General features: G+C 39.3%; 1 protein-coding gene across 1 annotated transcript; it reads left to right on the forward strand.

Moving 5' to 3' along the window:
- Positions 1-765: 765 nt before the first annotated feature.
- LOC143882337 (Mitochondrial transcription termination factor family protein) lies at positions 766-18,532 on the forward strand. Its single transcript, XM_077385882.1, has 3 exons — positions 766-899; positions 17,252-17,327; positions 17,756-18,532. The coding sequence occupies exons 2-3, from the start codon at positions 17,259-17,261 to the stop codon at positions 18,353-18,355; spliced, it is 669 nt and encodes a 222-aa protein (XP_077241997.1). The 5' UTR covers positions 766-899; positions 17,252-17,258; the 3' UTR covers positions 18,356-18,532.
- Positions 18,533-26,394: the final 7,862 nt, after the last annotated feature.

Raw genomic sequence — 26,394 nt, forward strand, 5'->3', positions numbered from 1 at the left:
TGGGTAGGGTCGGGTTTTAAATTGGAAAATCTGACTCAATCTTGCGTAGAGCTGGGTTTAAAGAAAAAAAAAACCATAAACCGGAAACTTGACCTGACTCATATTGGGTACCTTGACTTTCTTAAATATCTCTTGAATAACATAGCAAATTATTTTCTAATGGGCGAAGTAAAAGTTTGCCATAATTCACGTGAAAAGGGAGGTGCATAATCCTACAGGGGCGAAAAAATCATCTCCCTTTCCAATATATTGATACAATTATTTCCATTGAGGTGATCATGTCTGTTATGTGAAAATATAGTGTTCTTAAATTTATACACTTGAAATAAATTTAGAGATTTTTGGTGTGAAGATTTTTTTTTTTTTCTACATTCTTTAAAATTAGTTACTATCCTATGCTAACAAAAATGAAAACCCGACCCGACCCAACCCGACCCGAGAAACTATTTGGGCAAGGTTCGGGTTTACGAATCTCATGGTTTCCAGTAAAAAATTAGACCCGACACCACACGACCCGACCCGACACCACACGACCCGACTTGACTTGACTTAGATAATTCTCGGGTAGGGTTGGGTTTTGGAAACCCGACCCGCCCGACCCGAGTTGCACCCTATTTAGAGGGCTTTGTGGGAACGGCACAAAACATGGTAGTGAAAACAGCAGTATCTCTGTGGCTGCACTCACATGCGACAGCCCATCCGCAAAATGCCTTCTGCTCTGGAGGCTAGCAAATTCCATCTTATATTATCTTCTTTGAAAATGTTCATGATACATACAAAACAACTCCTCACCCCCTTATTTCAAAAGAGCAAAAGAGCGAAAAACTACTTTCAATTCCTATCCCTCTTCCATTGTATTTGGAGAAGTCGATTTGGAGGCAATCACAATCTCTTCTCTGGTATTATTCCACCTCCTCTTTTTATCCTAGTTCTTATCTCACAATTACAGTGCGAGAAATTTATTATCATCACTTTGTGTTCTTATCTTGAAATTAAACAGAGATTGCTTTGCTTTCTGTTGTGTGCAATAGATCTGGGTACCCATCAATTTCCTTATCTATCGTATTTTCATCCTCATTTGCAAAATTGAAAGCTTTTTTTTTTTTTACTCCGAATCAGTGCTCTATACCCTGACATTTTGGGTTCTAGCTAAAGACATCGGCGGACGAGAGAAATAGCATCTGTATTTTATTTAATACTCAACGTTTCTTTGTTTCTGTGTTTTCTTTTTTGCTATAGATTTCTTGACGGTATTTCTGTTGATGAGTTATTTTCACATATCTTTTGATTTGAAGTACTTAAAACAATTGGGATCCTAACATGTGAGAAACAAATGTTGGTAACTCATGTAGGCTTGAGCCCGAGTTGACTTATTACAGAGAAAGACAGATTTCACAACACCGGAATATCTGCTAATCAAATAGTGAAACCGAGGTTTACACTAACCCAAGATCCACAACCAAAAGAGAAGAAAAACAATGCCCAAACAAGATGTGGCTTCAGTATATGATAGAAGAACACAATACAAGATAAGAACCAATAAAAGAAGAAAGCTTCAAGAAGAAAGCTTCAAAACGTAGAGAAAATATGGGGCAAATTGGCACTTCCCTTCAAACACTAGCTTGCACAAGAAAGCTTCAATAGAGCTTCAATAGAGGTCTTGCTTGATGGTGGAGAATCTCTACAAAATGGAGTTCATGAGATTGGTTTGGTGAATAGAGAGTAGAACTAGAGAGTAACTGGCTTAGTTAAGTGGTAGTGAGTATGGGAAAGTGGAGTCTTTATTGCTTAGGGAAGTGGTGGTTTAGAGTTCTTAGTGGAGTTTAAATTTGAAATGGTGGGTAGTTGGAAAAGATGGAGCAAACATGTGTGGCTCACTCATGTGCAAGTTAGGCAAAATGACCAACATGCTCATGGATACAAAATTACAATATTATCCTCGCTACATCTCTCAAAATAAAAACAAAATAAACACCCAAAAATACACTTTAAAATTTAACAATCCCCCTTAAAGTGATTTTTTAGAAACTAGTTCAAGCTTACCCTTAAGTAGCCCAAATGGTCCTTTGGAAAGTGAGTTGGTGAAAATATCGGCAACGTTCTCCTTGCTCTTCACTTCCGCTACACCAATTGTATCATCTAGCACCTTTTCACGAACGAAATGATGCTCGATCCCAATATGCTTTGTTCTTGCACGACAAACTAGATTTTTGGTATGTTTGAGTGCACTCTGGTTGACACAAAGAATAGTAGTCGCTTGTGAATAGGTAAGTGAACATCTTCAATCAACCGCTGCAACGAAGCACATTCTTGAGACGTAAGAGCGGCGGCCTTATATTTTGCTTCTGTTGTTGAAAGAGACACTGGATCTTTTTGTTGAATTGATTCAGGCGCTCAAAGGTAGGCTCCAAAAGTTGCAAGATCATGCCGAGAAATTCGAAAAGCCAAAGGCTCTCTTTCATCTTACCAGTCTATAAGAAAGAAGGCAATGAGCAGTGAGTGTCAAGTAGAGCAGCTTTATAGATAGGGGTAGTAAGGTGCGAGAAACTATGGTATCAGATTGAGCAGCCAAAGTTGTCAGGCGAGCAGTGGTCTCGAGTAGTTCAGTTCAATCAGATCCGCAAGGGAAGAAGCAGGCGGTAAACAAACTTAAGCATGAGTGAAGTAAACATAAGGATGAAGTTCAACAAGGGCCAGTCAACGAGAAAAAGGACCTGAACTCTCGTTCTCTGACTTTGAGTCTTGGTTCAGTTCGTTCATCTCTCGACCTTACTCATAATAATAAAGGAGTTGATCCTACATTCCGTGTAGCAATCAATGTGGGGCTAGGAGGGCCGTACCACAAACCCTTCTGCCTGAACTCGGACCCCCCCCGGTTCGCCACCGGTATTATCTACATCCTATTGACAAACCCAGGATTGTGCCTTTCGGTCGAATCGGAAATAACAGAGCTTAGATAAGCACTCCTAGATGCCTAAAGTCTTATAGTTGATGGTCTTCATCATTTGTCTGATTCATTGAATGTTATCTCGCCGATCCACTCAAAAATACATAACCGGAAGTAGATCTTTGATCATCCAAGTCCCCTCCATAATCGGCGTCGGTAAATTCACAAAATTAACTCTTGTAGAGCAATCCCAAGTGAAGGGTAGAATTCACATGCTTTAAAATTCTCTTTGCCGCTTCCAAGTGTGGTTTCCGTGGCACTTGTATATAACAACTAACAAGCACAACGGAAAAAGAAATGCCCGGTCTTGTGATAGTCAAGTAGATGAGACTACCCACAAGAGCACGATATGACCGAGGATCCGGAAGAAGCTTGCATTCTTCACAACTTATCTTTATGTTGTGATCAAGAGGAGTAGAGGATCTCTTACTTTGTTTCATCCCAAATCTTCCAATTATTTTCTCCGCATAGCCTTTTTGGGTAATAAATACGCCATCCTTCAAGGTTTCCACCTCTAAGCCAAGAAAGGGACTTAGCTCTCCCAAGTGTTTCATTTCAAAATGGATAGATATCTCCTTACTTGGCTTTGCAACCTCAACATCATTGTTGCCGGTAGCTATCATATCGTCGACATGAAGGAGCAAAATGACAAGCAAGCCTTTATCTTTCTTCACAAATAAACTAGAATCGGAGTTACAAGCAAAATAACCACAAAATTGTAAAGGGCAATCTTACCATACCACGCCCTTGGAGCTTGCTTTAATCCCCATAGAGAGCATTCTTGAGCTTGCAAACATAGGTTGGGTGATCACTTGAATTGGAACTCGGCGGTTGCTCTATATAGATGTCTTTGTTAATCTCACCATACAAGAAGGCATTTTTAACATCAAGTTGAAATAATCTCCAACCATGACAAGCAGCTAATGAGATTACAACTCGAACAGAAGTCATCTTTGCAACAGGACTAAATGTCTCCTCATAATCCTCTCCATACTTTTGAGAAAACCCTTTAGCCACCAACCTTGCTTTGAATCTATCCACACTCCCATCCGCTTTTTGCTTCAATTTGTACACCCATTTACATGTAACCGGTTCACATCCTTAGGCTTAGGAACAAGATCCCAGGTTTCATTTTTCACAAGTGCATTCATCTATTCATCCATGTCATCCTTCCATTTTCTTACCCCTTTTGCTTCGTCAAAGCAAGAAGGCTCGTTATCATCAAACGGACAAGAAAATAAACAAGAATAAGTGGTCACCATGTTTTCATCCCGATACCGTGCCTGCTTGACATTCTTTCTTTTCGATCTTCTAAGATGTGATGTGCTACACTCTCCCTCATTATTTTCTTCAATTTGATTTTCTTGTTCATGACAAGTAGCATCACTCCCCCTATCACCTTGTTCCTCCATTGGCAACGAAGAAGACTCGGATGCCATTAGAGCATTTGGTGTGATCGGCAAGTTCATTGTTGCTTGAGGCTCAAACTCAACAAGGATGTGCTCACCTACACCCATACCCTTAGTCGAGCCACCATCCAAATCATAATAGGAAGAGACTTCATCAAACACAACATCTCTTGAAACAATAGACTTGTGAGTTGTAGGATCCTTGCATTCCCAACCTTTCTGCTTTTCATCATACCCAATGAAAATATACTTATTTGCCTTAGGATCCAACTTGGTTCTCCTTTTATCCGGCACATGCACATAGCAGATTGAACCAAATACCTTGAAGTGCTTGACACTAGGCTTCACCCCAAACATCAATTAATAAGGAGATTTCATATTAATCAAACTAAGAGGCACCCGATTAATCATATATGTTGTACATGCCATACCTTAGGTAAATTCTTTGCATACAACCAACTTTTACAAATCTCCACAAGATGTCTAATCTTTCTCTCCGCCACTCCATTTTGTTGAGGCGCATAGGCACAAGTGAGATCCTTTTGTATACCATGCTCACGACAAAATGTAGAAAATTCATCGGAAGTACTCCCCACTATTATCGGTTCTTAACCGCTTGATCCTTTTGTGAAGTGAACCTTCAAAGGTCTTCTTGCACTCTATAAACTTTGACAATGCATCGGATTTCTCCCTTATAAAATATACCCATGTGAATCTAGTAAAATCATCAACAAATAACAACATATAGCGGAAGCCGAAAAATGAAGCTGTTCTACAAGGTCCCATTACATCACTATGGATAAGCTCCAATGGGGCCTTGCACCTTGAAAGAGACTTATCAAATGGAAGACAATGTACCTTACCATATTGACAATCCTCACACACCTTTCCACCATCAAAAGAATTTGAATTTAATAGTCTATATACTAGATTCTTAATCACCATGACCTTCAATTTATCCATGCTAATATGACCCAATCTAGAATGCCAAATTGAAGCGCCATCACTTTTACTCATTTTATCAACATATAAGGTTAAAGCCGATAAAACAAACAATTCTTTAACTCTCTTACCGGTATAGACAACATCCGCCTTCAAACTTGAAATATTCTGAAGAAATTTCACCTCCTTAGGCTCGAACAAAATATAATTTCCCGCTTCCACCACATTTGCCACCGAGAAAAGATTATTCTTTATGCGGGAACATGAAACACACTCTTAAGTGTAATAGCATCCTCATTTACTCCACTAATGGACCCCTTCTTTTTCTACAGGATGTATGGTGTTGTCCGCCGTGATGATAGCATCACTGCCTTCGTCTTTTCGGAACTTTGAGAACTTGGATTCATCACCGGCTAGATGATGTCCACAACTAGAATCGACAATCTAATCATTCTCAAAATTGATTGATGCCAAAGTTCCCACCGAAGTATTTTCCGCCACAAAACATCTTCCCCAATCTTCTTCAATTTTTGGGATTTTCAACTTTTTTCGGCTAAATTGCTATCCTTCAATTTCACACGGAAATTCTTTTTTATATGCCTAAGTTTACCACATCGGTAACTCTTGATACCCTTTCGGTTTCCGTCACCTATACCGTAAGAACCTGTTGGTGCAAATAGGGAAAATTATAAAATGAAAACTGCAATAATATGATCTTAGAGAAAGATGGAAATACCAAACAATGAATAGATAATCCTCAATAATCGTAGAGCTGCTGTACGTCCTCGAAAGCTTCGCTTAAGACGTTATTCGGCCCTATTCCGGTCCAAGGATTTGACGACCGAACCGTCTCTAGAAACAACAACTAAGTGTTGGTGTGCACCTACCAAACACTGTAAAGGCAAAGCTTCGAGTCTCTCTAGTTAAGCAAATCAGGCTCTACAAAACAATTTGAGTCTTCTTGTGTAGATCTTAATCTCACACCAAAATATGGGACACACTCTTGGTTGGCTTTCCTTTCACACACCACAACAATGGTGTAGAACCTTTTCCTTCTCTCTTTTCTCTAATAGAAAAGCTGTACTTTTTCTCTTTTAATAGAAGCTAGCCAAGAGTCTCTTCATTATTATGGAATCACCCTTAATGAGAGAACTCAAGGCATTCAACTAAAATGAGAAAACCAAAGCATCACCATTAATGGAATACAAAGAGTCACCAAGAAAGGCTAACTCTTTTGTCCTTTTGTGTATGACTCTTGGAGTACAAAGGAATATGAAAAGCCACCTTAAAGCCTCAACCCAATCTTGATTCTGAAACTTTAATTTGGATTAATAAATCCAACATGGATTAATAAATCCAACAATCCCCCACAAGTTTCAAATCATCATAAACTCAGAGAGCTCTAGTCACATTGTGCATAATGAAAATGTCCGAAGACTTGAATTTCCAAATAAATTATTTGAATTGTAGTGTAAGTACATGGTGGACTTAGCCTTGAACCAGCACCTTTCTACTTTTCAGAAATCACACATGACTAGATTCAGAATACGAGTGCGTTGTGGACCAAGCCTTGAACTACGACACTACTCACGAGCTTCCCTGAAACAAATAGCACACAGTGCTCGTCCTGGTTCTGTGAGGGCTCTAGGACTATGCTAGCTCCATAGAAGACACACAGTCTCCACCCTAACATAGGTGTGTCCTTTAGTGTGTTCCTGTCAAACACCCCGTACCCGAAGTACTTTGGACAACATTAAGGCTTAAAAGCGAACCTCTTTACCATGGTAGGTTTTTGTGTGGGCTCTAGCAATCATTCAGATTACATAAGAGATAGCAAATCTCTACCCGCACATAGGTGAGCTCCTCGGAGTATACACAATACACATGACTCATTAAGGCACTAAGGCCAACCTCAACTCAGATATCTCTGTATGGGCTCTAGCAGTCCTGACTACTCAGACCGCATAAGAGGTGATATGCCTCTACCCAAACATAGGTGAGTCTTTTAGTGTGTTCCTGTCAGGCACCCCGCACCCCTATTGCTTCAAACTCATTAAGGTTTAAAAACCATCCTTCACACATGACAGGAAAGAGACTATCTCTGCAACAATGCAAATTCTTTTTTTTGCAACACATGCAATTAGACCCTTATGCAACACATGCACTTAATCCTTTATGCAACAAATGCAAGCAATCATGAATCACTCTACTTGTGTTTTAATCTTTGAACCATGAATGACATAATTAGGTAGACAAGTCTTTGAACCATAAATGACATTACAATGGTAGATATAAACACAAATGACCATTCCCAAATGTAAATGACCATAATTCAAATGCGAATTGTCATACCTCAATTGGACATAAGTCCCATTCTGGAGGATGTCTGCAAGACCAATGCCCTTTTCAGACCTTTTGCCATAAGATCAGCAACATTCTCTGATGATCGAACATCGATCACTGCAATGATTCCTCGACTTATCAGATCAGATAGATAGTTGTGCTTCAGACGTAGAGTCCTCTTTCTTTCATTGAAGATTTTGTTTTCTACAACAGTGCTGGCCGCTTGATTATCACAAAAGATAGTAATTGCTGACAAATGCAATTTTCTTAACGGAAGATCTAGCAGAAGATCTTTGAGCTACTCAGCCTCATCTCCAGCACTTTCCAAAGCAAAAAACTCTGACTCCATAGAAGACTTAGCTATTATGGTTTGCTTCTTGGATTTTCATGAAATCGCAGCACCTCCCAAGGTGAAAACAAAGCGTCCAGTTGATCTAGACTCGTCTGACTCTGAACACCAATTGGCATAAGAGAAACCTTCTGCAACTGATGGATAGCCAGAGAAGAACAAACAATAGTTGAGAGTACCCTTCAAGTACCTCTTCAGTCTCTGGATTGCATTCTAGTGTTCCTTATTTGGATTACTCGTAAACCGACTGAGCACCCCACTACAAATGCGATATCTGGCCTGGTGGAACTCATTGCATACATTAGACTACCAATTACCTTTGAGTACTCCAATTACTTTACAGTTCTTCCAATATTGTTATGGAGCTTCTGGTTGTAATTATATGGAACTGATAACTCGGCCAGATCAAAATATCCATATTTCTTCAGCATGCCTTTGATGTAATGAGATTGAGACAAACCAATCCCAGACTCTGTCCTCATAACTCTGATTCCTAGGATAGTATTGGCAGCTCTAAGGTCTTCCAAACTAAAATGTGATGAAGAAAACATTTCACAGAAGTAATAATCTGTATATCTGTCCCAATGATCAGTATGTCATCTACATATAGACAGATGATTACTGCCTTATCCCCATCAACCTTGCTGTACCGGCGTTTATCAGAGTCACTGACACAAAATCCATCACTTCTGAGGACTTTGTCAAACTTCTCGTGCCATAGGTTTGGAGCTTGTTTTAGACCGTAGAAAGATCTAATCAACTTGCGCACTTTGTTCTGTTGACCTTTAACACTGAATCCCTTTGGTTGAGATCTAATCAACTTGCGCACTTTGTTCTGTTGACCTTTAACACTGAATCCCTTTGGTTGTTGCATGTACAGTTCCTCAGTCAGATCACCATTCAGGAATGCCGTTTTCACATCCATCGATGCACAATCATTCCTTCTATTGTTGCTAAAGCAATAAGAACACGAATTGTTGTAATCCGACAAACTGGTGCATAAGTGTAAAAAAAGTCTATACCTTCTTTCCGAGTGAAGCCTTTAGCCACCAATCTGGCTTTATACTTCTCTATGGAACCATCTGCACGCAACTTCTTCTTGAAGACCCACTTGCAACCAATGGGCTTAGCACCTTCAGGAAGATCTATTAGCTCCCAAGTATTGTTCTGGATCAGTGAGTCCATCTCATCATTAACAACTTCTTTCCAGGGTAGAGCATCTCTAGAACTCATCGCTTCTTTGAATGTCTGTGGATCTGCTTCAACATTGTATGTCATAAAGTCTTCCGCAAAAGACTTAGCTTTCTTGATTCCCTTTGAACGAGGCTTATGTGATTCAGGAATGATGGAATCATCATTCACATCAACTTCCTTAGACATGGTTGAATCTCCATTGATAACCTCCTGAGAAGTTGGTAGGGAGACAAGTTCCTCTGGTTCAGTAGACTCTCCTGCATGAGAGTTTTCCGGCAGATCACTAAGTGTAACATTCTTGTCTTTGATGAACTTGTCTTCAAAGAACTCAGCATCTCTGGCCTCAATGATTGAGTTAGTGCCAAGATCTAGAAACCTTCGAGCATCACTGTCTGCAACGAACCCAAAAAATACACACATATTAGCTCTTGGTCCAATCTTTGGTCTCCTGATATCTGGTATTCTGATATATGAAAGACACCCGCACACTTTAAGGATATCCAAACTAGGTGGATAACCATACCAAATTTCATGTGGCGTGATCTTTGTCTTTGAATACGGAACCCTGTTCAGGATAAAATTTGTAGTCAAGAGAGCTTCACCCTAATAACATGAAGGAAGTTCAGCAGTGATGAGCATCGAGTTCATCATCTCAGTGAGCGTGCAATACTTCCTTTCAACAATTCCATTTGATTGAGGTGAGTAAGGGGCAGTGGTTTTTGCCACAATACCATGCTCCTTGAAATACGCCTTTGCCTCATTGGACCGGTATTCACCACATCTGTCATTTCTGAGCTTCTTTACAGGTCGACTCTGTTGCTTCTCAACCCTGACTCGGAATTCTACAAACTTCCCAAAAGCTTCATCTTTCGACTTCAACAAGTACACATGACAGAATCGAGTACGATCATCGATGAAGGTGACGAAATACTTCATACCTCCCCTTGTAGTGAAGCTTATGAAATCACACGTATCAGAGTGAATCAAATCAAGACACTCTGAACTCTTAGTAACTTTAGGAAAGGGCTTTCTGATAATTTTGGCTTGAGCACACACTTCACACTTTCCAGGTTTATCATCCCCACATTTGGCTAATAATCCAAAACTCTTCATGTCTTGCAACTTCCTATAGTTAACATGACCAAGTTTATTGTGCCACAACTCAGAAGAATAATCAGAACCAGTAATTTCATTAACAGAAGATACAATGCTCATTTTGTAAATTCCATCAGTGTGGTAGGCATTTCCAAAGTACACATTGTTATAAGAAAGAACAACCTTACCACCTTGGAAATCAAGACGCATATCAGCATCACATAGAAGACTGCCAGACACCAAATTCTTAGCTATGGATGGAACATGCTTGACATTCTTCAGAGTAAGAGTCTTCCCAAACATGAGTGTCAACACAACAGTCCCAGAACCGAGCACATCAGTAGTAGAACGATCCGCCATAGCCATTTTCTCCTTTGAAGCCACATAAGAAGAAAATAATGACTTGTTGGTACACACATGACAAGTAGCACCGGTGTCTAGCCACCAATCAGTAGAATCTGAAGTACCCTCCACATGAGAGATTATTGCCACAAAATCTGAAATCTCTTCATTTCCAGTGACAACATTAACTGTCTCCTTTAGTTCTTTGTCCTTTAGTGGTACCCTACAATCCTTAGTGAAGTGGCCATACTTTCCACAATTGAAACATTGACCTTTCTTCTTAAAATCCTTTTTCTGCACATTAAGGTTCTTCTTGTTCCACTTCTTCTTGGGATTGTACTTCTTCTTTTTCACATCATATCTTCCCTTGTTATTTTCTGACTTTCCTTCTATCATGTTGGCAGTAGCCTTCTGCTTCTCAAACAACTCAATGTGCGAACGGGTTCAGGCTTCATCTTCAATACGAATGAATCGCTTCAAATCATCAAGAGAAACTTGTTTCTTTCTTCTACGCATCTCCGTAGAGAAAGATAATCAGGAAGGAGGGAGCTTGTTTACAATAGCTCCAACAATGAAAACATTGTTGAGCTTTATCGCTTTCTGTTCAAGCTTTAATACCAATTTTTCAAGTTCTTCAACTTGGGGCAAAACTTCTTTTCGGTCTTCAAATTTCATATCTAGAAACTTGTCGATAAGATGAGTCTTTGAAAAATTCTCTTCATCTTTGTATTGCTGCTCCAGATTATCCCAAACTGCCTTAGCTGTTTTGTTTTGACCATAAACATCTGCAAGATGGTCCGACACACAGTTGAGCAAATAACTTCTACAAAAGTCATTATCTCTATCTCAATCAGCCTCTTCCTTGGTATTCTCCTCTTCAAAATCGGGTTTCTCCTCTTGAATAGTGTAATAGATTTTTAGAAGTTGCATTCCAAAAATCACTTTTCGACGCCAATCGTTAAAATCAGAACCGTCAAAGTTCTCAAGCTTTAGACCATCAATACCCATAGCTCTTGCAGTATCCATCTTATACGAATAACGTCTTAAGATTGTTGGTGCAGATAGGGGAAATTATAAAATGAAAACTGCAATAATATGATCTTAGAGAAAGATGGAAATACCAAACAGTGAATAGATAATCCTCAATAACCGTAGAGCTGCTGTACGTCCTCGAACGCTTCGCTTAAGACGTTATTCGGCCCTATTCCGGTGCAAGGATCTAACGATCGAACCGTCTCCAGGAACAACAACTAAGTGTTGGTGTGCACCTACCAAACACTGTAAAGGCAAAGCTTCGAGTCTCTCTAATTAAGCAAATCAGGCTCTACATAACAATTTGAGGCTTCTTGTGTAGATCTTAATTTCATGCCAAAATATGGGACACCCTTAGTTGGCTTTCCTTTCACACACCACAACAATGGTGTAGAACCTTTTCCTTCTCTCTTTTCTCTAATAGAAAAGCTATACTTTTTCTCTCTTAATAGAAGCTAGCCAAGAGTCTCTTCATTATTATGGAATCACCCTTAATGAGAGAACTCAAGGCATTCAACTAAAATGAGAAAACCAAAGAGTCACCATTAATGGAATACAAAGAGTCACCAAGAAAGGCCAACTCTTTTGTCCTTTTGTGTACGACTCTTGGAGTACAAAGGAATATGAAAAGCCACCTTAAAGCCTCCGCCCAATCTTGATTCTGAAACTTTAATTTGGATTAATAAAACCAACATGGATTAATAAATCCAGCAGAACCTTCTTCATCTTCACCTTTACTTGGAACACTATTCTTTTCTTTATATTTGTTGGAAGGCTTCTTATTGCTTGTAAACAATGCTTCTCCTTCACTACCAGACATTGAACAATCCGCCATTTGTCTAGCTAAAGACTCTTGTGAAGCAAGAAGATTCTCAAACTACACCAAAGAAGGTTGCCGATCCCATCCTTGAATCGACATAACATAAGGAATGTACTATTTTTTCAACCCATGAATAATATGCCGCTTCATTAGTGCCTCCGAAATAGGCTTTTCCGGATCCAATAGAGAAATCTCCGACCAAAGATTTTTTTATCTTAAAAAAGAATTGAGAAATAGAGAGATTACCTTGTGTAGTATTTGCCAACTCATTTTCTAATAGTTGTAGACGCGCCATATTTTTCTTATTTAGCAATCCATCAAGGGTACTCCAAATCTCGCTCGCCAATTTACACCCAATGATGTGCTCAAACAAGTCATGTGAAATAGACCTCTTCAAAAGAAATTTAGCGTTGGCATTTACCATCTTCCACGCCTTCAACACGTTAAGATTTTCTTGTGTATCTTCCGTAGCCACATTGGCATTGCGACAAACAACCTCCCATAAATCTTCCCCTACTAAATAAGACTCCATACATTTTCTCCATATAATTCGATTGATTAAGTAACTCAATGCCGAGTCCACTAACCCTTCCACTCCATCTCTAAAACGATGATTGAACTTCTTCACCAAGGAAATCTTGACAAGCACCAACTACCACCCTTGTAGCTCTATTACCATAAAGAGAAAGACGGATTTCACAACACCCGAATATCCGCTTCTCAAATAGTGAAACTGAGGTTTACACTAGCCCAAGATCCACAACCAAAAGAGAAGAAGAACAATGCCCAAACAAGACGTGCTTTAATATATGATAGAAGAACATGATACGAGATAAGAACCAATAAAAGAAGAAAGCTTCAAGAAGAAAGCTTCGAAACATAGAGAAAATATGGGGCAAATTGACACTTTCCTTCAAACACTAGCTTGCACACAAGAAAGCTTCAATAGAGCTTCAATGGAGGTCTTGCTTGATGGTGGAGAATCTCTACAAAATGGAGTTAATGATATTGGTTTGGTGAATATAAAGTCGAGAGCAAATGGCTTAGGTAAGTGGTAGTGGGTATGGGAAAGTGGAGTCTTTAATGCTTAGGGAAGTGGTGGTTGGTTTAGAGTTCCAAGTGGAGTTTGAATTTTAAATGGTGGATAGTGGGAAAAGATGGAGCAAAAATGTGTGGCTCACACGTGCAAGCTAGGCAAAATGACCAAATGCCCATGGACACAAAATTACAATATTATCCTCATTACATCTCTCAAAATAAAAATAAAATAAACACCTAAAAAATACACTAAAATTTAACACTGATAGTTGGTTGCCTATTTTGAATCTTGGGTTTTTGTATTCTACATTATATAGCCCGCGGCTATTTAATGGTCTTACTTGTCTCATTTGCTTTTTTCGACCAATTATTTCAATTTTTACTTGTTTTTGTTGATCCCTTGTTTTCTATGAGCGGAATTTCAGAACAATCCCTTAGTTTTCACTATTTGTAAAGAAAATAGGAAATAAAAGCGGAGAGATAAGAAGGGTGATGTAGAAAATTTACTAGTGCTCAAGGTTTTAAATTTTTTATTTCGGTTTCGGTTGGCATGGAAACGGATAAATTTTGGTGAAAATCTTATAAACTCAGGGAAACGTATGGGAACATATGCAAATGATGAAATTTTAAGATTAAGCTTTGGGAAATGCTAGAATAAGCAAAAATACAGCAAGAAAGCCAACATTAATGGCTTAATCACATCAAACACCTAGTGACATGCGTTGTCGCAGGTGTTTGGAAGTCAATAAAGAAGTATAATGTAATGAAGTGTAAGAGAGTGCAATGACCAGTTTCCCCTCCAAGGACCCCTGCTCTATGTTAATACCTCATTGAATTATGAGGTATTATTGGTCTTATTCTGATTTGACATCACATGCATAAGATACGGTTACTTTGTTGTGCAGTTCAATGATGCTGCGTAGCAAATATCATTTTGTACATTAATAAAATGAAATGAAATGCAAAGAAAAATTGCTTACAAAAATAAAAAAAACATTTCCTCTTTCTGTGCTTAATCAGAGATTCATCATTTATATGATGCTTAGGTTTTGTAATTTGAAATTCCCATGACTCTTCACATTGAAATGAAAAATGGGTCCACCTTTGATTCAACTAAGATTGGCCCACAATGCATCTTGACAAATGTTAAAAATCTTAAATTTTTTTCAACAGGGTTTTCTAGAAAAATTCCATGGAAAAGTAGGAAAAATTTGTTTCTTTGATTTGCAGTGCCTTTTCAATTTACAGCAGATTTGGGCAGGATTTTTTATGGTTTTGAAGAAAAATAACCTTATACGCTGTAAATCATTATACCTTTTCCATTTTTTTGTCGGGTCAACCATTCCGGTGGCATTTCGGTCAAATTTCAAAATTTCGAAGGAAATAATGAAGTGGAACGAATCCTTTGAGATTTCGTTTTGGTGGGGATGGAAACAGAAACATTTTAGTCATTTCGTGTCCGTTTCGATGGAAATTTAAACCATGTTAGTGTTTTGGTGGCTGATTTTGGTAAGGCCTACTTTGGTTCCACAGGTGCTTTTTGCTATCAACCAGTATGTAACTATTGCTTTTTAACTATTCAGTTTTGTTTTTGGGCCTTGAATTAATGAGTTTCAAAGCATGATGATCCCAATCTAGTCTTTGATTCTTGAGGTCATCTATGTCTGCAGTAGCTACTGGTTCTTCTTCCTCTTCTTGTTGTTGTTGTTTTCTAGCAGACCATTTATATTATCGTCCGGTATTTTGGAGCTTTGCCGGTTTCCATCTTTCCCTATACATTTGTATAGTATTCACTTTATCCAATTTTGAGCTAATATAAGCATTTGATTTGTTTTTGTCTCGGCTCTCAACAAAGAGGCCTGCTTCATAACATCAATTATGTTATTTTTGAGGACTTTTATAGATTTCCTTTGTTATTAATTGAATATTTGGTTGAAGTAATTAAGCTTGCAGTTAGTTTTTCTACCTGCCTAATTTTTTAATGCCCATTTCTTTACTTATTATTGTTTATAGGCGTTTTCAAATTCATGTGTAATCGTATCTTTTTTTTAAAGATGACGGATTTATTACTGCGGAGCAAGATTATATAGGAGACAAGGGGTCCCTAAAGAGAGGGCCACATAGGACCACAGAAAATACATACAAAACAGAGAGAAACAGAAATAAAAGCCCAATGAGTTATCTGGCCCAAGTATCAGCATTGATTGCATACTCCGCAATACCCCCTCTTTGGCCAGTCCATTAGCCAATTCGTTTGCTGATCTCCTACAATGCTGAATTTCCGGGTGGATAGTACAGACTAGATCCATGATTTCCGCGATGTAGGATTGCAACTTCCAAGGTCCTTTCGAGTCACCATTTGCCCCAGCAATTGCGTTTGTAGAATCACCTTCAATAATGAGCGAACCCAGGGTTTTTGAATGAAACCATTTTAGCCCAAATAGGAGTCCTCTGATTTCTGCTTCGTTAGAATCACAAATTCCTACCGGGCCTGAATATGTCATCCATACATAACCGTACGAATCCCGTACAACTCCGCCAATGCCGGCCTTTCCGGGGTTACCTATTGCGCTTATGTCGAAGTTAAGTTTGTACCATCTGGTCGGAGGTGGAATCCACTTTGGGGTTTTCTTTGCAACCATCTTTTTTTCCATTATTACCACTTTTCCCATGTGTAATCGTATCTGGAATATATCGTATCTGGAATATACATTATGGTCTACTGAAAGAAGTGCATCCGTTCAACATCTCTTTCGCTGCATAAGTTGGTCAGTGTTGTCAGAATGAAACCGCAATGAAACAGTATGTGAAACAACCAATTACTTTTCTATTATATTGTCTGTTCATTTAAAGACGAAAAAGCCCATACAAATTTCCTGAATAAATAATAGTAATTTTAAAGCTAAAAAAATAGCCACACCAAAGTACCAAACCTAGTGATCAACTTGAGAGCATTTACAAGTTTAATACCCTCGATTCCTGCATTTAAGAATTACTCAAGTTCCCATTGAGAACTCGAGTAATTCTTAAAACTCCTCACGTGTGGCCCCTCTTTTTAGGGCTGGCCTATACGTGGCACATGTGGCCCCTCTTTTGGATTGGCCTGGCCATTAAATGTTGATTTTTAACATCAAGTAGGTTTAAACTCAGGACCTTTGCTCTGATACCATGTGAAACAACCAGTTACTTCAAAAGCTTAAGCTGTTGGAGATGGTATTTAATCTTTTATACTTTTAACACATTGAATGGACATTGCCTGGTATACTGACTGATTTGTGGACAAATCATATAAAATGATATGCAAATTGAACTTCAGAAATCAAGGATTTAATGACTGACTGACCAAATACAAGCTTTTCAGCTGTATTGATCAGAATCTGCTTGGTCTAGTGTTCGTCTGTTTCAGGCAGTAATTAGAAACTTTTGGAACATTCCATTGGGTTACTTCTTAATAATTCGATGTATTTGATTCACTCTTTTGGACCATTTGAATGGAATTCTTTTAATTCTTAGTCACAAACTGTCTTCTGTATTTTGCAAAAGAGGATCCTCTCATTTTTCCTTTTGAACAATTACCTTATAACTGTTCTCTTTTATTCGTAGTCAACAACAACCGTGCTGCTATTATTTTACTAAATCATCAAGCTGTTCTTCTTCAATTGGTGGAATGTTTTTAGTTCCAGTGACGTGTGCTTTGTTTTTAAATATGCTTTCTTTAATATTTCTGTTGTGCTTTATAGTGTAGGGATGCTGGGAAATTCATTGGCTTCATCTTTTCTGACCTATGAATCTGCAACACTTTGTTCCACTTATTTTGTAAGTATCTTTTGTGTCTTTCATCGTCATGCTTTGTGTCTCTTTTGCTTGTCTAGTATCCGCAAAAGACAAGAAAAGGCTGCCTAACAGTTTCCAGAATGCCGTTGTCATGATGTTGATCGCTCACCCTTGGTTTTCAGAGAGGATACTAAAAACTCTCATCTTTGACCTATATGCTGGCTTGTTTTGCATACAATAGATGGGGTTGAATGCTATGGTCATGGCCAATGCTTTCCACCCATCTTGAGTGAAACCTATATGCTCATACACCTACATGGTTACCATTAAAAAATAAATAAAAAAAATACATCTACATGGTTGACACATTCAAATTCAATTTACATGTGCTATGTAGTTCATGCTGAGTGTTCATCTTAAATCCACCTTACTTATCTTCTAACTGTAGCCTCTATTTTATTTTCTTCCAGTCAGATCTTTCGGCTTTTGCACCAAACTGTGCTCCACTGAAATTGAACATATCACATCGGATAACACCAAATGCCCAAAGTAATGTGTTCAGACAGAGATCTTGCAAATTTGTTGGTGCTTCCAGAAATTGGGGATTGCACTCAGTTTCACAAACACAATCTGTTGCCCTCTTGGAAAATGAAGAGAGGAAGATGTGGGATTCATGCAGACAAGCTCTGTCCACGCTCAAATTCAGTGTTGAGGAGGCAGATGTGATACTGAGTAAAGCATTTGGGTGGGCCCATTCTCCATATTGGGGCGAAGAGAGAGTGAAAGAAGTTCCAAAAGGTGAAATGGTGAATGGAACATTGGATTATCTGAGGAATTTAGGTCTTTCCGATGATGATCTGTACAAGTTACTCAAGAAGTTCCCTGAGGTGTGCGGATGCTCTCTTAATGATGAGTTGAAGATGAACGTGGCTACTCTAGAGAAGGAGTGGGGAATCAAAGGAACATCTCTTCGGAGTTTGCTTCTCCGCAATCCCAAAGTTTTGGGTTATAATGTGGACTGTAAAGGAGACTGTATGGCTCAATGCACCCGATGCTGGGTTCGGTTTTAGCCAACTCTTATGTTTTGCTTGGATGGGCATCATTCTTATCTGTCCATTATCTCATATATAAAGCTGAGATTCATTCAATGTGTAATATCATTGTTTTCTTTTATATTATATTTGTAATATCATAGTTTCTTTTTATAGCATATCCAGGTTATATGGACCTGCACCCTTAAAATTTAACCTGTTCCTGCAGTAATTCTAGGAAACTATAGCGATTGTCGCTGTGTGTTTTTTTTTTCCTGGGGCCTTTGCACCTGCAATTTTGAAGACGTCTGCAAAAACCATTACTAACCTTGTTGTCCATTTTATTGAGATCCACTAGGCAAAAGAAGATTTCTTCCAGTATCTTGGAAAAGAGTTCTCATCACATCTAAGGAGGAGGTCTACGACTTTGGAATGGTGCACCCAGGAAAGCCACAGCAATGAAAACAAGGTTGGAGTGTCATGCTGAATATCACTACGAGCATCCATAGATCTCACGATGGACTCCTTGTCATGTTGCATGTCAGGTATATTTGAGGTGATCCACTGGCTCAAAGTTGGTGCAATGTGTCTGTGTTCTTGCTTCATTTCTGAGAGAGCTTAGGAATATCCTTGACTGTGGTTACAGTAAGTATGGAATTTCTTTGATGCTTGGCAATGGCAGGCATAGATACAAACAGATTAGAATAGGCTTTGGATTTGTTTTTATTATTCTCATACTTTGCTTTTTTTTGGGTTAAATCCTGGATGGAATAGAATTTTAAAGTCGGTTGGAAAATTTTTATTGTTTTCAAAGTTATCAGGATGTCAATGGACTAATGATCTAACACTGCTTGGATGAGAATTGTTCCAGAATTGCAATCAAAGAGTATGTTTGGTGATCAAGGTCATTGCTATGTTGGATGACTACAAGACTATAACTATAACTATAACTATAACTATAACTATATATATATATATATATATATATATATATATATATATATATATATATATATATATATATATACACACACACATACACACTAGCAAAAACCCCGTGCGATGCACGGGCCGACAAAGAATTGTATAGACCACATCATAGGATGATCTAAACCGTCCATGTGATGGAACACAACATAAATAGGTTGTGCCCCAAAAATCATTTGCATAGGCTGATCCTAGCCCTCCAATCTATAGAGGTTCCCATAATTCCTCTTCAATCGGATGGTTAAGATCACCCTATAGATTTTTTATTAAAAAGCATAAAGGAGGGGGGTAAGATTGAAATTATGTGGCTTTAATGGGTGCCTTTGTTAAAAAGCATAAAGGAGGGGGTAGGATTGAAAATATGTGGGTTGAATGGGTGCATTTGTTAAAAAAAGTCAAAAAAAGTGATGTGTAATTCTCATAGAATTTTCAAAAATTCAAAAAATTCTCTTCTTTTCTCTTCTATTATATATATATAATATATATATATATATATATAAATATAATATATATATAATGCTTGCAGGCCCCACAGTGAATGGATGATTGTAACCACTCGATCAAGGCCATATGACTTCAGATGTCATGATAGCCGGGTTCTGACATTGATTTCTGAGTTCAATGTCAGCACCAGGTTTTCTGCGGCCCATCTGGTTAGTTCAGCTATCACTGTTGGAATCCCCGACGGTTGCTCAGCTGCATACTCCCGTCTGTGTTTCTCACGTTTACATTATTTCATTTTTCTTTCATCTTCTTTCTATGCATAGGTCAGCTACATGCAGATGTTTCCTGGGAGAGATTGGTACTCCGTAAGGATGGCGCCTTTCCCTTACTAATATGGGGGTTGTTTCTTTGTCTGTCTTTTCCATGTTCTATTTTCCCTACTAGTAAGTGATGCTTGCCGATTTCATACCATTCAACTTGAAGAAATAACTTGAAAATGTTTTTACGAGTATGCCGTACAACACACTTAAGCAATTTGCCATTCTCCCGTTGATTCCTATAAATATAGGAAACATTTATTTCTCATTCACAAATCCATCATTTTATGGAGATAATTGTGAGAATGTGATTGAGATTTGTTGGGACAGATTAAAGTTACTGACATCTTGATGAATTGAGCAGGGTTCATGGATCAAAGCCTCTCAAATATGAGCAATTGGGGGAGAATGTGACTATTTTGTCGAGACAGATTGAAGGTACTGGCCTCATGATTAATCGAACACTTTGAAGTGATGGCAGCGATACAATATTAGAACTTGCAAACAGGTATATCCCCCGGTTAGTTGGATCTTTAACGTTTAGCTGTTTCAGTGAAAATTTCAGATAATGACCGTAATTAGAGCAGAAATCAGAATTAGAAAACATATAGAAATAAAAACTCAAGGGTCAATATGGTTGCACAATTTGTGGGGTTTACTAGGTGTTTTGGCTGGTTTTGGGGTACGAAGTCATCTACTTGTGATGTTTGGTTGTATGTTTTAATTCAAACTACTAGGGGACTACATTGTCTGTCCCTTGTCTGCCCATGTGGCATGACTTTTGTCACCCACCAAACTACATGAGAAAATAAGGTTTCTTTTGCTAGCAGTCTTGGGATTTAACTCTCTTCTCTATCCTCTCCCTATTTTGGTAATTTCACCCATATTTTCCCCTTATTAATGCCAATAAACTACTTTAGTTGACAACCAAGTACTACTGTACTGCTACTAGGAGACTACTTCACTGCTATTACTCCTGTTAATCACTTCGGTTCTTATTCACCACTCCCTCACAAGGCAACTACTGCAACCAAACTGACCCTTGGACGGGCTATCTCGAAGTCTCTAATACCATATGTACCCTTGTGTAACATTTCAGTCAATCAAAATGCACAAAACAGGCCGCGAAAACATTTGGTGGGCCGCTTCTGTAATTGAAGTGAAATGATGATGAGCAACCCTTTCTTTGTCTAAACCTTTACTAGTTTGTTCACCATCACTGACCAACTCTTGTCTAGACCTTTGCTAGTTTGCCTACCATTACATTAGCCGATCTAATTTTATATTGTAACATGTTAATCTTAAGAGGGCAAGCCTTGGCACAATGGTAAGTGTTGGATATATGTAATAAGCCTGAGGGCATAGTTATCATTGTACTTATCCTCCTCTCTATATAAATACATTAGTGAGGGGGAGTTTTCCCTAACTCACTTTTCTCATCTCTAAATCTTTCTATCAACAAGGTATCAGATCCCAAGGGTTTCTGATCCCTAGGGAAACCTTTTAGCCTCCATCTTCTCCATCTCTCCCTCTCTCCCGTGCCCTAACCCTAGCAGCCACCCCCCCCCACCCCCCCCCCCCCCCCCCCGCGCCCTTCTTCAGCCCCACTCCAGGCTCCGCCCCCCTCTGCAAGCCTTTGTTTCGTCCTTGTCTTCTATTGTGTTACCACAACCATTATAGGAGGCTCTCCAACATCCAGCCTGGCGCGCTGCTATTGATCTAGAAATGGGTGCACTCCGATCGAACCAGACATGGGATCTTGTTCCTCTTCCTGATGGTGCTCGACCAGTGGGTTGTCGTTGGGTATTCTCCATCAAGTATTTACCTGATGGGACAATTGAAAGGTTGAAGGCCCGTCTGCTTGCCAAGGGTTATACTCAAACTTCGGGGTTGACTACCATGAGACATTCTTACCAGTTGCGAAGATTCCTTCAGTTCGAGTGATACTCTCCTGTAGACACTCCGTTTTGACCTAACCCCAATTCCCCCAAATTCGAATAAAATCTTGAAATTGAATAAATTCCCGAGGAATCGAACCCAAATGTGAAGAAACCCCAAAATTTTACTGACCCTCAGTGTTCACTAATTGGTACAAATTTCCCCACAGGTTGTTAATATCCCCGAGAGTGTCCATGCAATTTTTCAGAAAAAATCGGACAAGAAATGGAAGAAAAGACAGGCTGAGTTAGTGCAATTATCAAGCACAGCTACATTGATGTCATTTGTGAAAAGGGGTATGAGTTATCTAACCAAGATGAAGGAAAATGATATATTTGTCCCTCTTATTACCCTGGACAGCCCACCCCTTTGCCAAAAAGAGTAGTCATAATCCCACTAGAAGGGGGCTGTCCAGATAAGAATGGGGTTGCAAAAATGTTAATTTTTCTATAAAATGGGCTGTCCAAGGAATGAATGGGGGGTGTGAGTTTATCATTTCTCATCAAATGGGCAACAATTAGGATGTGGATAAAAGAGTAAAACCCCCTCTCCAAAAGGGCATTCTTGGAAACTTGTATTGCTTTTTTTACAAGCAATGAACATGGGCTGTTGGATAAAAAAAGTGAGATATAAGGCTTAGATTAGCTAGAACATTCTAGGTTTTTAGGGTTTCTAAGATAGAATTAGGGATAAGGATAATAGATCAATGGCTGAAATCACCCAACAAAAAAAAGAAAATGAAATGGGGCAAATGGAGGGTGGAGATTAGATTGGGGAAGAAGACCTAGCGATTTAGCTCCAAAAAGAGCTCGTGAGAGGGGGAGCTTCTGGATTTTTTTTTTTGGGAGGGGGTAGCCACACACGCACAAGGAGAGCAGAGGATAGAGCAATAGAGGGTGAGAGAGAGAGAGAGAGAGAGAGAGAGCAACAGACAAGAGAGGAAAAGGGGGTTTTGAGGAGTCATCTTCTCCGGTCGTCCTTGCCGGGATCCGGCGAACCCCTTTAAACCCCAATCCGACAGACCAACTCATTCTATCATTACCCTCACTCTCAAACCTGTGTTATCTTAATCCCCATGGAAACCCCTCTCTATTAACCTCCATCCAAACCCACTCCATTTATCATCTTTGCAAACCTACCATCTTCTTCACCATCTCTGGCCCTCACCCCCGTTCCGGCATGACTCCGACCAAGAACTCCATTAAATCCGTCAACCCTCTCCGACCATCATCACCTTCCCTCATCTCCTTCTTTGAAACCTTCGACCAGATTTAGCCCAAACCCATCTCCACCATCCAACACCATGGCAGCCACCGCCCCACAATCAAACCCACTTCATATCTTTCCCAAAACCCCCATCCCTCCTATTTTCCCTTAATTTCAGCCATCAAAACCCACATCTAGCAAAGCCCAAACCCATAAATTCCGGAAAACCCACCGGAATTCGGCCACCCTTTCCTTTGCAAATCAAGCAAATCAAACCCCAATACTTCCTTCTACCAATAGCAAACCCATTTCCTTAACCCCAAACCCACCTCATCTCTTCCCTCAAACCCCCCTTTTGCTTTGACCTGATCCCATTTTCGGCAATTGATTCCGGCAACAGCCATGGAATCCGGCAATCCAACTTGCTCCTCTACTATTTCCGGCGAATCCTTTTAATCCAAAGATTTTGCTCGGTCATATCAACCCAAGGAAAAGAAAGGAAGAAGAAACAAGAGTTTGAACACACAGGTCTGCAATCAAAAGTAATTTTCTCACTCTCTTCTTTTTATTCATTTTCAATACTCTGTTCACCACATTTTCTTGTGATCTCAATATCATTATATGCAGTTGTGGTCGTAGTAACTGATTTATGCTTACCTAGGTCCATAATCTGTTTGATTAAAAACCTATAAGAAGATCTTTGTATTAGCTTCGATCGGATTTATATTGTTGAAATGTTTCCAATCTTAGCGTAATTGTATTGTGGTTGATCCTTGTTCTATTCTTAGCCTTGGTTCATACCTGAGTTGCTTATGATTACAATCAGATAAATCAATGACTTGTAATCATTGGTTTTAATCTTTGTGTTTGACGATTTTAAAAGTGTCTGAAGATGTGCCATGATTGCAGATTAATTGAAATATCCTGAGATCGCTTAAGTATTTCTTGAATGATGATTTTCTTGTGGTTGAGTAATGCTCATATAATTCTTCTTATACTTCACTGTCGCTATTTTGAAATGGTTTCACATCGAAGTATATAGGGTCGGTTATTTGGATTTGTTCCTTGGAATGCTACCCTAATCTGATGTCAATAGAATTAATTTTCCTACTTTGTATGATCTGCTAACTAGGAAATGAACTTCTCTAGAGTTGTTTGAACACAAAGATGGGATGAATTATTAATGGATGTTGAAAATTGATGCCGATGAATACATGTATTTTGGTCTCCAGGTCCCTCATCTTGTTCGGCTCAGTTCATTTTTTCTCCTTGCTAAAAGCATCCATTAGACTCAGCTTAAGTCTCTTATAGGTTTTCAGGATTCTTATGGGGTTTCCGGATCATTTATCAATTTTAGAGGTTCTCCCTCGGGTTTGGCTATGATGGAATGTTTCTTGAGCCAACCCCTTCTCTTCCTGCCTTAGAGTTTTCGCAGGTTAAGGGATTTCTTCCTCTTTAGGGTCCCCTATAGAGTTTAGGAGTCTGTCCTACCTCTATAGAGTTTAGAAGTCTGTCCTACCCCTATAGAGTTTAGGAGTCTGTCCTACCATCGTAGAGTTTAGGAGTCTGTCCTACTCCATCATAGAGTTTAGGAGTCTGTCCTACCGCCATAGAGTTTAGGAGTCTGTCCTCCCCCTATAAAGTTTAGGAGTCTGTCCTACCCCCATAGAGTTTAGGAGTCTGTCCTATCCCCTATAGAGTTTAGGAGTCTGTCCTACCACAATAGAGTTTAGGAGTCTGTCCTACCACAATAGAGTTTAGGAGTCTATCCTACCCTTATAGAGTTTAGGAGTCTGTCCAACCTTCATAGAGTTTAGGATTCCGTCCTTCCATCTTTCAGATTCAGTCTTTGCATGTTCCTAGGCTTCGTAGTTTAGAAAAGTTTCTGAACTACGGATGGCTTGATCCCTACCTGAGGGGTACGTAGGTAGCTCAGGCTTGCCGCCGGCATCCTGAGTCTAGTAACAACTTCAAAAACTTCCATAACTTCAAAACCTTCTTCATAATTTACAAATACCAAAATTCTTCAAAATAACCGTGCAAACCATTTTTAGAAGATCTTCCCATAAAGTTATGAGTCTGTCCTAGACGTTTGGGTGTCTTAGAATTAGGAGTTTTTCATGGATGTGTTGATTTGTTGTGTCTTGTCGTGTGAGTGTCTTTAGAGTTAGGAGGCCTCGAGTCATGGCCGCTTAGACTCTTAGTCGAGCCGATGGCTAGATTATGATGCACTTAGATAGCCCATTGTCTTCCTTAGGACACACAGCCTAGTCACACATAGGATTTAGGGCTCACCTGCATTAAATTAAGGCTAAAAACTTGTATTAGTTAGGGCATATAGGGAGTCCTAAAAATCACAATTCACTTGAACTTAAGCAATCACATAAGAAGCTTTAAAAACTAGTCGAGTCTAGGATAACGGTCCTAGATGGTTAGGCATTGTGGCTTAGATTAGGCCACCAAACTATGTTGACTCTGATTCTTCACGAGGCCGGGATACGTAGAGCAGCCGGGATGGCCCTCCTGGTCCGAGTCAAGTATCACATTAGAGTCTTAGGGTTTGTCATGTTATGTCGTGTGTGGAGTCAAGTCGTGCTGTGTGTTTTGTTGTGTTTTCTTATTTTCCTGTACATACTTTATACCTTTAGCTGTAGTATGCATGTGTTTGCCCATCAGAACTTAGACACCAATTAGGCATGACACTCATAACCTAGTCATACTTAGGAGACACTTCTTTCATTTCTTTTGAGTGTGCTTATTATTCCCATCCCTGGGACATGCATGCTTAGGTAGACGTTATCTCGGGGATATCTGTTCTCATTTCACATGATTTTCGCCCAAAACTTTTCAAGGTTAACAATAAATGACATAAGAGACCAGGCGCTTGCACTTGAGCAAATTGGGGGCGCCTAACTCTTTCCCCATTCGTCATCAGGCACGGATCTTCTATATCTCTAGTTATCCGTTGCGACAGAGTATTGTATGGGTTCTAGGGCCGACTTCCCTGGATGACGACTCTTTCTTTGCTTCAGGTACGTCTTGGTTTTGAGGCTTTGGTCTCCGGATCAAGAGGTATCTTATTTTATATCACCACTCATGTAGTGAGGGGCACTTTTTCGAGAGTTCTTTGGTAGAGCTCTCCTTCACGTGTGGAGATCTCAGATGATTGACGGGGATCTCGTATCC

This window comes from Tasmannia lanceolata, unplaced genomic scaffold (assembly GCF_043159265.1).
Source record: "Tasmannia lanceolata isolate RefF3 unplaced genomic scaffold, GAP_Taslan_0.1 ptg000002l, whole genome shotgun sequence".
NCBI classification, from domain to species: domain Eukaryota; kingdom Viridiplantae; phylum Streptophyta; class Magnoliopsida; order Canellales; family Winteraceae; genus Tasmannia; species Tasmannia lanceolata.